The following is a 13896-nucleotide window of genomic DNA, read 5'->3' as shown; positions in this document are numbered from 1 at the left end:
TGAGAACCATAGTTGTGGCTTGTGCACAAAAGCGTACGCTTGACGTAAAAAAAATAAAAATAAAAAAAGTTAAAGATGTTAGAAAAGATAAATGTGTTGGCTGTAGGAGAAGGGATAAAAAGTAATATTTTTAATTATAACATTACAAATAAGTTGTAGGCTTAATGCAGGTAAGTAACCCTTAGAAGTAAGCTAGCCAGCCCAGCTGTCTTGTATATCAAGGTGATATATAAGAGCTGGCAATTCTTGGCAGTGCCCTCTCCTCATTCATCTGGTCCATAATATGTATTTTATAAATGTTACTTGTTGTATATTATATATATGTATATAGGACTGTGGGATCTGTTGGCGCTCTACAAATAAATAATAATAATAATACGTAGTTTAAAGGGATAGTCTGGGCTAATATGAAATTCAAGTTTTGATTAGAATCCTTTTTGCAGTGCAAGTGCATTAGAAAATTGCTTGTGGGTTGTGGGAAAATCTACCTTTGCTGATACAGTGCATAGGGCATAAGAAGCATATTGTATGCCTCAAACACCTTTATCCTTGTCAGAGAACGGTAATGTGCATAATACTGGGATGTCCAAATAGTAACTATACTAAAGTAAAAATAGTTGTGCAATTTTGCTAAATGATATTTTAAGACAAACATTTAAAAATAATAGTTTATAAACCTAAAATATGTAAAATTCTTAAAGGGCCAAAATACCCAAATGTTTAAACACTTTAAAGTGATGCAGCATAGCTGTAAAAAGCTGACTAGAAAATATCACCTGAACATCTCTATGTAAAAAAGAAAGATATTTTACCTCAAAAGTTCCCCTCAGTAGCCACCTCCCATTGTAAAGGATTTCTAAGCAGCATATTAGTGTGTCTGTCCTGAGACAGCTAAAAGGATGAGCCTCGTGAACTCTCATATTATTTCACCAATCAGGTAAAGGAAGCTTACTATGAAATCTCATGAGAGTTAAGTCAAATCTCATGAGATCACAGTAAGAGTTCATGACCTCAGCACTGCTGATGCTGATTGGCTGCTGTTCATTTCTTCGTTTTTTTTATTTTTTTACCTGCAGCTGGTAGCAGCTGAGTATAACTTTTTACACAGAACTTACTCAGCTGAGCTGAGGAAATTGTGAGGTAAAATATCTTCCTTTTTTACATAGAGATGCTCAGGTGACATTTTCCTGTCAGCTTTTTATAGTTATACTTCATCAGTTTCAAGTGATTTAGCATATGAGTATTATGTCCCTTTAATAGTTATGGTTCATTAAGTTATATCTGCTTTAAATGTAAAAACAAAAATCACAAAATGCATGTAAAAAATGAGTTTTTAGAGATTTGTTACCCTACAAATATCAGTAAGAATACAACAAATTAAACATTCTTGCAAATGATCTATAATATTTTCAAAGTACATTTTACCCATTAGGTAACTAAGACTCCTTTAAGAATGTCAACTACCAGCAGCAGATCTAAATAAATGGTTAAGTTAAAGCTTTGCTTTATCATATGCACTGAGATATAGTAAATTTATGTTTTGGACATAATGAAGTTTCCTGAAATCAATGGCCTTGTTTTGCAATTAGTGAACAAGCAAGTCAAGTAATTGTTGCAGCCTTTCAATAAGCTATATCTGTTGAATTGTAATAACGGTGACAAGCTATTGAATTCCATACCTCCAAAGAAATAGCTGCTTCCAGTCTGGAACTGAAGAGGGCTATTTGTTCTTACAGATGAAGCCTCATCACCATCAATTGTTAAAACAGCAAAGTTTTCTTTAGCCATGAACCGTACTTCATGCCATTGGCCATCATTGAGACCAGAACCTACAGAAAAATAAAAAAAACACAATTAAAAATAAAAACATAACAAATACACTAATAAATACACTCTCAAATTACTAACCAATTGGCTTTCAGAGAATACATTGCTAAGCAAAGAGTTCTAGTATTGTCAGCAACAATGTTAAATGTTCAGTAAAGTCAAAATTAAACTTTCATAATTATGACAGAGCATGTTAATATAAACAACTTTGCATTTTACTATTATTATCTAATATGTTTTGATCTCTTGGTATCCTTTGTTGAAAATCATACCTAGGCAGTCTCTGGGGTAGCAATGCAGTAGTGGGAGCTTTCTGCTGTTTGGTGGCTACTCATGTATGCCTTTTTAACATTGGCTAGCTCCTAGTAGTGCATTGTTGTTCCTCCAATTAAAGGGACACTGTACCCAAAATATTTATTTTGTAATTCAGATAGAGCATGCAATTTTAAGCAACTTTCTAATTTACTCCTATTATCATTTTTTCTTCGTTCTCTTGCTATCATTATTTGAAAAAGAAGGCGACTAAGCTTTATTTTGGTTTCAGTACTCTGGACAGCACTTTTTTATTGGTGGATGAATTTATCCACCAATCAGCAAGGACAACCCAGGTTGTTCACCAAAAATGGGCCAGCATCTAAACTTACATTCTTGCATTTCAAATAAAGATTCCAGGAGAAAGAAGAAAATTTGATAATAGGAGTAAATTAGAAAGTTGCTTAAAATTTCATGCTCAATCTGAATCACAAAAGAAAATTTTTGGGTACAGTGTCCCTTTAAGGATACCTAGAGAATGAAGCAAATTTGATAATAAAGTAAATAGTAAATATGGAAGATGTTTAAAACTGTTTGCTCTACTTAAATCAGGAAAGACATTTTTTGGCTTTTGGTAGTCTAGTCTGTTAATAGTTAGAGAACATTTGCTACAAAAAAATTAAGAGGCTCATATAGTTGACAAAATATTTTATTTTGGTGCAAAATATATTTTACTTAATCTGCTTAAAGGGATACTGAACCCAAATTTTTTAATTCACGATTCTAAGCAACTTTCTAATTTACTCCTATTATCATTTTTTCTTTGTTCTCTTGGTATCTTTAATTGAATGATTTTTGCGCTTGTTGGGTTGTGCTAGTATTATGAGTTGAAAGTAAACTGTTTTCACCCTAGCGGTAACCCGACGAGTGCAAAAAAATGTGCACATTCACGTATTCCCCCATAGAAGTCATTGGTGAAAACCCCACTCTCGTGCTAACACAATCGCATATCCTCATTTGCGCTAACCCGACACATGAATATGAATATTTCACATTCCAATGTTCTTCAAATAATAGAATATATTCTATTTATTCCTAAATCCAAATTTCTCTGAAGTCGCTGTAATGAGTCTAGCATAAATCGCGATTGCACTCACACAATCACATTTACTATCAACTCGCAATACGAGCGGTAAGCCCAAATAGCGCAAACCTTCACAATATACCCCTTATTGCTTAGTATCTATACTATAATTGCGTTTGTAATGTCCGTCGCCGTCGGCAGTTGCACGCGCATTCCTCAATGGAATGTTGGCAGCGTGAGAACAAAAAAAGAATTCACCTGGATTCTTTTACCACCCTTCCACTTTCGGAAGCCACTGGGATGCAGCAAAGCTGCATCCAGGTGAATTCCGAAAATGGCAGGGTGGTGAAAGAATCCACCGAAGGATTGGCTGACATTTTCAAATCAGCAAATAGGATGAGAGTAAGTGAAATCTTATTGGTTGGTGAACCGCCAATAGGATGAGAGCAAGTGAAATTCTATTGGCTGTTCACCAACCAATAAAATTTCACTTGCTCTCATCCTACTGACTGATTTGAAAATGTCAGCCAATAGGAATGCAAGGTACTCCAATAAATATGGGGTACCTTGCATTTAATCTTCAGTGTGCGGTGGACGATTGCATGAAGAGGAACCTCCACGCCACCATGGAGCACCGCCACTGGGAACCGCTGCAAAGGACCATCACCGCCAAGGATCATTGCCGCCACCGAGGATCGCCACATCTGGAAACACTGCTTCGCATTTCCGCTCCGCGCCGCCTTCCTTGTGGATAAAGATGATGGATCCGTCTGGAAGAAGATCTTCCCTGCCGGAATTCAGGAACGGTGTATAGCAACTAGCTGGTTAGACTTAGGTTTTTTAAGGTTTTTTTTAGGGGGATGGGCAGTAAAATAGCTAAATGCCCTTTTAAGGGCAATGCCCAAACAAATGCTGTTTTCAGGGCAATGGGTAGTTTAGGTTTTTTTAGTGTTAGGTTTTTTATTTTGGAGGGTTTGGTGGGTGGGGGGGGTTTACTGTTAGGGGGGACTTTGTGTATTTTTTGTAAAAGAGCTGATTATCTTGGGGCAATGCCCTGCAAAAAGCCCTTTTAAGAGCTACTGGTAGTTTATTCTTAGAGTAGGGGGTGTTTTTATTTGGGGGGGCTTTTTTATTTTCATAGGGATTAGGTTTCATTTTGTTAAATTTGGTAATTTGATTTTTTATTTTATGTAATGTTAGCCTTTTTTTATTTTTTGTAAACTTATTTTTTTTTATTTTTTGTAACTTTAGAATGTATTAGTTTAGATAATTTGGGTTAATTAAGGGGGTGTTAGGTTAGGGGGTGTTAGGTTAGGGGGCTTATTGCTACAACTGTAGCTTAAATATTTAAATAAAAGAAGAGTTGCAAAATAGGTTGTTTCTACATCTATAGTTTAAAAAATAATTAGACTGCCCTCTGGGCAGGCTTATCGACTAGTAGTAAACTATAATGCTTAAGACACATTAGTGTCCTACCATGGGGAAAAAAAAGTAAGTAAAAAATGATTACAAATAGAAAAAAGTAATATTGATAACAGTAGTAAAATTTATAGGAAATTTTCTTATTTTGTATTTAACTGAGCTTGCAACATTCCATGACACTAATGTTCTGACACATATCTGTATGAATTGCTTAAAGGGTCATGATAACCAAATGTTTAAACACTTGAAAGTGATGCAGCATAGCTGTAAAAGGTTGACTAGAAAATATCATCTGAACATCTCTATGTAAAAAAGAAAGATATTTTACCTCAAAAGTTCCTCAGTAGCCACATCCCATTGTAAAGGACTTCTAAGCAGCAAATCAGTATGTCTGTCCCGGGTCAGCTAAGGGGTTGAGCCTTGTGCACACTCATCTTATTTCCCTATTCAGTTTAAGTTTACAATGAAATCTCATGAGAGTTTAGTCAAATCTCATGAGATCACAGTAAAAGAGTTCATGACCTCAGCACTGCTGATGCTGATTGGCTGCAGTTCATTTCTTCATTCTTTTTTTTTTTTTTTACCTGCAGCTGGGCAGCAGCTGAGTATAACTTTTTACACAGAACTTACTCTGCTGAGCTGAGGAAATTGTGAGGTAAAATATCTTCCTTTTTTACATAGAGATGCTCAGGTGATATTTTCCTGTCAGCTTTTTACAGTTATACTGCATCAGTTTCAAGTGATTTAGCATATGAATATTATGTCCCTTTAATAAAGGACCATTAAACACAATAGAACTGCATAACCAACAAATCAATAATAAAAAAACAATGCAAAAGCACTTAGTTGGATTTCAAATGAGTAGTAGATTAATTTCACACATTTCAAAGTTAGTTCAATTTTCATACCCACTGCATTATTTGACAGCCATCAGCCAATCGCAACATCTATATACTTATGTTCTGTGAATTCTTGCACATGCTCAATAGGATCAAATAAAAAGACTGTGCACATTTAGATAATAGAAGTGAATTGGACAGTTGTTTAAAATTGTGTGCTCTGTCTGAATCATGAAAACTTAATTTAAACTTTGGTGTTTCTTTAATGATGAGTTACAAGCTTACGCCTAGATTACGAGTTTTGCGGTAAGAGGGGTGCGTTGCTAACTTGCAGTTTATTCTCACTGCTCACTTACCTGCAGTCCTGGTATTACAGGTTTTTACAAACCCTGCGTTAACAGGCAAGAAGTGAGCGTAGAGCAAAATTGAGCTCCACACTGCACTACAATACCAGCGCTGCTTAAGTCAGCAGTGTGCTGGTTGTACATGCTCGTGCACGATTTTCCCATAGACATCAATGGGGAGAGCCGGCTGAGAAAAAGTCTAACACCTGCAAAAAAGCAGCGTAAAACTCATTAATGCAGCCCCATTGATTCCTATGGGGAAATAAAATGTATGTTTACACCTAACACCCTAACATGAACCCCGAGTCTAAACACCCCTAATCTTACACTTATTTACCCCTAATCTGCCATCCCTGACATCGATAACACCTACATTATACTTATTAACCCCTAATCTGCCACTCCAGACATCGTTGCCATTATAATAAACATATTAACCCCTAAACCACCACACCCCCACCTCGCAAACATTAGTTAAATATTATTAACCCCTAATCTGCAGTCCCTAACATCGCTGCCACCTATCTACATTTATTAACCCCTAATCTGCTGCCCCCAACGTCGCCGACACTATACTAAATGTATTAACCCCTAAACCCTAACACCCACTAACTTAAATATAATTCAAATAAATCTAAAGAAAACCTACAATTATTACCTAAATTATTCCTATTTAAAACTAAATACTTACCTATAAAATAAACCCTAAACTAGCTACAATATAACTAATAGTTACATTTTAGCTAGCTTAGGTTTTATTTTTATTTTACAGGCAAGTTTGTATTTATTTTAACTAGGTAGAATAGTTACTAAATAGTTATTAACTATTTCCTAACTACCTAGCTAAAATAAATACAAATTGACATGTAAAATAAAACCTAACCAAAGTTACACTAACACCTAACACTACACTACAATTAAATCAATTACCCAAATGAAATACAATTAAATAAATTAAATAAAATTAGCTAAATTACAAAAAAAAAACTAATTTAGAGAAAATAAAAAACAAATTACAAGATCTTTAAACTAATTACACTTAATCTAATAGCCCTATCAAAATAAAAAGCCCCCCCCCAAAATAAAAAAAAACCCTAGCCTAAACTAAACTACGATTGCCCCAAAGAAATCAGCTCTTTTACCTGAAAAAAAATACAAACAACCCCCCAATAGTAAAACCCACCACCCACACAACCAACCCCCCAAATAAAACCCTAACTAAAAAAAGCTAAGGTCCCCATTGCCCTGAAAATGGCATTTGTATGGGCATTGCCCTTAAAAGGGCATTTAGCTCTATTACTGCCAAAAGTCCCTAACCTAAAAATAAAACCCACCCAATACACCCTTACAAAATCCTAACACCAACCCCCGAAGATTCACTTACCAGGAGAAGTCTTCATCCAAGCGGCAAGATGTCCTCAAGGAAGCCAGCAGAAGTGGTCCTCCAGATGGGCAGAAGTCTTCACCCAGAAGGCATCTTCATCCTTTTGACGCGGAGCGGCTCCATCTTTAAGACATCCGGCACGGAGCATCCTTTTCCAATGATGTCTTCTTGCTGAATGAAGGTACCTTTAAATGATGTCATCCAAGATGGTGTCCCTTAGATTCCGATTGGCTGATAGAATTCTATCAGCCAATCGGAATTAAGGTTGAAAAAATCCTATTGGCTAATGCAATCAGCCAATGGGATTGAACTTCAATCCTATTGGCTGATCAATCAGCCAATAGGATTGAGCTTGCATTCTATTGGCTGTTCCAATCAGACAATAGAATGCAAGTTCAATCCTATTGGCTGATTGGATCAGCCAATAGTATTTTTTCAACCTTAATTCCGATTGGCTGATAGAATTCTATCAGCCAATCGGAATCTAAGGGACACCATCTTGGATGACGTCATTTAAAGGTACCTTCATTCAGCAAGAAGACGTTGGAAGAAGAGGATGCTCCGCGCCGGATGTCTTGAAGATGGAGCCGCTCCGCGTCGGACGGATGAAGATAGAAGATGCCGTCTGGGTGAAGACTTCTGCCCGTCTGGAGGACCACTTCTGTCCATCTGGAGGACCACTTCTGCCAGCTTCCTTGAGGACATCTTGCCGCTTGGATGAAGACTTCTCCTGTTAAGTGAATCTTCGGGGGTTAGTGTTAGGATTTTTTAAGGGTGTATTGGGTGGGTTTAATTTTTAGGTTAGGGCTTTGGGCAACAATAGAGCTAAATGCCCTTTTAAGGGCAATGCCCATCAAAATGCCCTTTTCAGGGCAATGGGGAGCTTAGGTTTTTTAGTTAGGGTTTTATTTGGGGGGTTGGCTGTGTGGGTGGTGGGTTTTACTGTTGGGGGGGTTGTTTGTATTTCTTTTTCAGGTAAAAGAGCTGATTTCTTTGGGGCAATGCCCGCAAAAGGCCCTTTTAAGGGCTATTGATAGTTTAGTTTAGTTTAGGCTAGGTTTTTTTATTTTGATAGGGCTCTTAGATCAGGTGTTTGTTTTTTATTTTCTGTAATTTAGTTGTTTTTTTGTTGTAATTTAACTAATTTTATTTGATTTATTTAATTGTATTTTATTTAGGTAATTGATTTAATTGTAGTGTAGTGTTAGGTTTTAGTGTAACTTAGGTTAGGTTTTATTTTACAGGTATTTATTTTAGCTAGGTAGTTAGTAAATAGTAACTATTTTTTTTTTAAAATAATTTTTATTGAGGTAATGAGCAGTAACAAAAACAGGAAATATGTCCAGATACATATCAAACTTGAGAGGAACATCTTTACAATTCTCATACAGAAAATAGGTTTGGTGTAAGACATTAAGGTAGCAGTATTACAATTATAAATACCATGTCTACTAGATATATGCAAATAAGGACTTAAACCAAATAGAGTAACTAGTTCACCAATGAGAGTATAATTTTTGGCAAAGATTATAAGAGTATGTCTGAAATGTGGATAATAAGATGTATGATATATAGGATTGAGAGTGGATATAAAAGACTTGTGTGTGGAAGAGATGAGTAACTGGAACATATAATAATGAGACCTCTTTTTATAACCTTTGATTTGGTAAGGATAAGGATAGTCCCCAAATTACTATGGAAACCATAGAGTACTTTATCTATTCAGAATGAATTGGACTAAAATGGGGATTTATATGATGGGTTTCTTTGGGGGAAGGGAAATTCAGCGGGCAAAAGCCGCTCTAGATGGGAAAGGGGAGAGGGGGCAGCGGAGTCTGTTAGGATGGCAATCTGGGGGAGCTTTTGGGTCTCTAGGTATATTGAGTATAGAACATGTGAAGGAACTTCCTGAAGAAATGATGTATAGGAGGGGTAAGCGTGTGAGTAGTTGCGCCATAAATTTTAATAATATATATGCCTCTAGATAGCTATAGGAGGACAAGGTAGGATAAGGGAAGATATATGCACGTGGGACTCAGGTAGGTAATATTTTAAGCCCTGATTTACTAATTGTAGCAGATTATTAATGTATCCCTAGGGAGCTGAGGAAGTCAGGCGAAAAAAACTAAGAGTATTCCTCATTGGTGGAAAGTAATTATGAGGTATACGCTGGTCAGTGTACAGATATAATGACCCTCCTAGTACCATATACCCATGGTGTAGTAATTAAGCCTAAAGGTCATCGTCAGTACAATTCCATAGGGAAGAGGTGTCTCTGTACATCTTTGGTCGCTCATGTAGTAGGTTTAAGATTGTGTTCATATAAGCATACAATTAAGGTACAAAGGTATAACATGTATATATATATATATACAGGGAGTGCAGAATTATTAGGCAAGTTGTATTTTTGAGGATTAATTTTATTATTGAACAACAACCATGTTCTAAATGAACCCAAAAAACTCATTAATATCAAAGCTGAATAGTTTTGGAAGTAGTTTTTAGTTTGTTTTTAGTTATAGCTATTTTAGGGGGATATCTGTGTGTGCAGGTGACTATTACTGTGCATAATTATTAGGCAACTTAACAAAAAACAAATATATACCCATTTCAATTATTTATTTTTACTAGTGAAACCAATATAACATCTCAACATTCACAAATATACATTTCTGACATTCAAAAACAAAACAAAAACAAATCAGTGACCAATATAGCCACCTTTCTTTGCAAGGACACTCAAAAGCCTGCCATCCATGGATTCTGTCAGTGTTTTGCTCTGTTCACCATCAACATTGCGTGCAGCAACAACCACAGCCTCCCAGACACTGTTCAGAGAGATGTACTGTTTCCCTCCTTGTAAATCTCACATTTTATGATGGACCACAGGTTCTCAATGGGGTTCAGATAAGGTGAACAAGGAGGCCATGTCATTAGATTTTCTTCTTTTATACCCTTTCTTGCCAGCCACACTGTGGAGTACTTGGACGCGTGTGATGGAGCATTGTCCTGCATGAAAATCATGTTTTTCTTGAAGGATGCAGACTTCTTCCTGTACCACTGCTTGAAGAAGGTGTCTTCCAAAAACTGGCAGTAGGACTGGGAGTTGAGCTTGACTCCATCCTCAACCCGAAAAGGCCCCACAAGCTCATCTTTGATGATACCAGCCCAAACCAGTACTCCACCTCCACCTTGCTGGCGTCTGAGTCGGACTGGAGCTCTCTGCCCTTTACCAATCCAGCCATGGGCCCATCCATCTGGCCCATCAAGACTCACTCTCATTTTATCAGTCCATAAAACCTTAGAAAAATCAGTCTTGAGATATTTCTTGTCCCAGTCTTGATGTTTCAGCTTGTGTGTCTTGTTCAGTGGTGGTCGTCTTTCAGCCTTTCTTACCTTGGCCATGTCTCTGAGTATTGCACACCTTGTGCTTTTGGGCAATCCAGTGATGTTGCAGCTCTGAAATATGGCCAAACTGGTGGCAAGTGGCATCTTGGCAGCTGCACGCTTGACTTTTCTCAGTTCATGGGCAGTTATTTTGCGCCTTGGTTTTTTCCACACGCTTCTTGCGACCCTGTTGACTATTTTGAATGAAACGCTTGATTGTTTGATGATCACGCTTCACAAGCTTTGCAATTTTAAGAGTGCTGCATCCCTCTGCAAGATATCTCACTATTTTTGACTTTTCTGAGCCTGTCAAGTCCTTCTTTTGACCCATTTTGCCAAAGGAAAGGAAGTTGCCTAATAATTATGCACACCTGATATAGGGTGTTGATGTCATTAGACCACACCCCTTCTCATTACAGAGATGCACATCACCTAATATGCTTAATTGGTAGTAGGCTTTCGAGCCTATACAGCTTGGAGTAAGACAACATGCATAAAGAGGATGATGTGGTCAAAATACTCATTTGCCTAATAATTCTGCACTCCCTGTGTATATATATATATATATATATATATATATATATATATATATATATATATATGCAAAATACAGACATATTAGTGCAATGTCACATACACGTGTCATGAGAACCAAATAGCTACAAGAGATAATGTAATATAGACACGCCAGTGTAGTGTGATATACATGTGCTATGCCAGTTAGATCTCTGGAGAAGGTAATGTAATTCACAGGCATATTAGCATAGTGTAATACACGTGAGTTATGAAGAGTAAATATCTAGAAAAAGCAATATACAGCACAGTCACACTAGCATAGTGTGGTATATGAGTATCATAGGAACCATACATCCAAGGGATGTAGTATAGGACCCAGGCATATTAGTGTGACATACTTGTGTCCTAAGAGCTAGATATCTAGAGAAGGTAATATAGGACACAGACCAGTGCCAGGTAGTATACAGTAATATTATGTCAGATGATATTTATATAGAGCCCACTTTTGGATTACAGGAACTACTAATGAATTGTAAAAATAGTGGGCTAGAAAAGTTCTAGTGAGTTCACAGTAGAAAACCTTAGGATTATAAAGGGTATATGGGACTATTATTAATTATCTAAAATATGAGATATATGACCACAGTTTGTAGTAATCTGAATTATTGGCCGGGATATAAATGGCTAATTTTTGGCATGCGTAAGAACATATGAGATATCATGTAACAAGCAGGTAAGATAAGAGTATTCATATAGCTCTAAAGTGTAGTGAGACCTGTGGAGTTAGGTCAATATTTTGGCTATGCGAGTATGAGAACAGAAGATAATACATTTCTATGCTGCATAGTAACCTTAGTGCTCCCTTGTGATATAGATACCAAGAGGTAATAAATAAGAACTGGCCTGATAGACGAACAGTGAGGCTGTGGGAGACTACAGGCTTATAATGGTTAACGTGGGGAGTGTATAGGAAAGGAGACTTTGAAAGGCTTTAAGATTAAGCTTATTAAGTTCAGTTTCCAGAGTGATGATTTTAATAAAAAAAAGAAAAAGGAGTATTGATATACACGTTATAAACAGGACAACTCTGTAAAATCAAACATGATATGAGACTAACCCAGCCTATAAACAACTATGAACTTTTAAACTAGCCTATATAGCCTCTACGATATGTATCATAATGGATGCATGTATAAACAGTGGAGTTCTTTATCCAACTATTGTTGCCAGAAGGCCTGAGTAGGAAGCGATGGGTTGCAGTCGCTGGACTCGAGGAGGACTCATCATGGGACTCATCTTTTATATGTGAAGAATGAAGAGGCTAGTAGAGCTCCGTTATATAGGAGAGCCTCCACAGTTCCCAAGTGTCTGCCGTTGTCAGATCTCATCTTCTGCATTTGACAATCATCTCCTAAGGTAATGTTCACTAATGAGCTCTGCCTGGTCTCTAGAGCGTTAGCTCCAATAGCCGGGGAAATGGCAGAAGTGCCTCTATGATCACTACAATCTACCAGATTGGCTGCATCTCCCAGCTCCGCGGGACACTCACCACCGCTGGAGCAGGAAGCCGGTCTCTCCGTTGAAGCGAGTGTTTGCTGTAATGGCCGGACATCACATTCCAAGGAAGCAGGTTGGTGAGCGCCCGTGTATGGGTGATTGAAACCGTGGTAATTTTCGGGTCCTTGCAAGTCAAACGAGAAGGAGCCGACTGGTAGGTTACTCACATGCTGTGACCTCCTCATGCTGGGTTCACATTCCTCTCCTGTAGAATTTCGATCGGAGATAAGTTCTGTCTGCAGCATGAGGAAGTGGGTGTTGAGCTTTTCCCCCAACTGCTGAAGCAGTAGTATTATCTCCGTCATTTTGGGCATGGGTCAGCTTTATGATGGCGCAGCAAACCCACTGAGTAATTAGCCTTATAGGTAGTTATGCAGAGTGTTGTTGCAGTGTATAGGAGTAGAGCTGCTCATTGATAAGATTACTGCTGCTCATGAGCCACGTTGTCGCATAGCTCTCCAGACAATGGTGTGTAATGCCGCGTGGTTGTCCTCAGATAAAAGAGCTAGATCTCCTGTAGATTTCTGTGCCTCTATCTATCCCTTAGTTCAATGATTGGTGCTATTCCTTATAAATCTTAGTTCCCAGAACAATTTGTGGAAATTTATATGGATAAAAGCTATTATAAAGTATATAAAGTCAGGAGCTACATCAGGACACGTCTTGCTCCCTTGATTGCTAGCCCCGCCCCCCAGTTAATAACTAATTAGTAACTATTCTACCTAGTTAAAATAAATACAAACTTGTCTGAAAAAATAAAAATAAACCCTAAGCTAGATACAATGTAACTATTAGTTATATTGTAGCTAGCTTAGGGTCTATTTTATAGGTAAGTATTTAGTTTTAAATAGGAATAATTTAGTTAATGATGGTAATTTTATTTAGATTTATTTAAATTATATTTAAGTTAGGGGCTGTTAGGGTTAGGGTTAGACTTAGGTTTAGGGGTTAATAAATTTAGAATAGTGGTGGCGACGTTGGCAGCTTAGGGGTTAATAAGTATAATGTAGGTGGCGGAGATGTTAGGGGCGGCAGATTGGGGGTTATTAATATTTAACTAGTGTTTGTGAGGCGGGAGTGCGGCAGTTTAGGGGTTAATATGTTTATTCTAGTAGCGGCGTTGTCCGGGCCGGCAGATAAGGGGTTAATAATTTTATTTTAGTTTTGCGATGCGGGAGGGCCTTGGTTTAGGGGTTAACAGGTAGTTTATGGGTGTTAGTGTACTTTTTAGCACTTTAGTTATGATTTTATGCTACAGCTTTGTACCATAAAACTCTTAACTCC

The 13896-nt window shown here is 37.3% G+C and overlaps 1 protein-coding gene across 1 annotated transcript in view; it reads right to left on the bottom strand.

Annotated features, from left to right (window-relative positions):
• Positions 1 to 13896, bottom strand: part of CNTNAP2 (contactin associated protein 2) — a 2991056-nt gene that overhangs the window by 2049705 nt on the left and 927455 nt on the right. The window contains exon 10 of the mRNA XM_053715812.1: positions 1680 to 1829. Coding sequence (XP_053571787.1) covers positions 1680 to 1829 — 150 coding nt within the window. The remainder of the gene's footprint in view (positions 1 to 1679; positions 1830 to 13896) is intronic.

The sequence above is a fragment of the Bombina bombina genome, chromosome 5, assembly GCF_027579735.1.
Source record: "Bombina bombina isolate aBomBom1 chromosome 5, aBomBom1.pri, whole genome shotgun sequence".
NCBI classification, from domain to species: Eukaryota; Metazoa; Chordata; class Amphibia; order Anura; family Bombinatoridae; genus Bombina; species Bombina bombina.
Note: the sequence above shows the minus strand (reverse complement) of the source record. Positions and strands in the feature narration are given on the sequence as shown.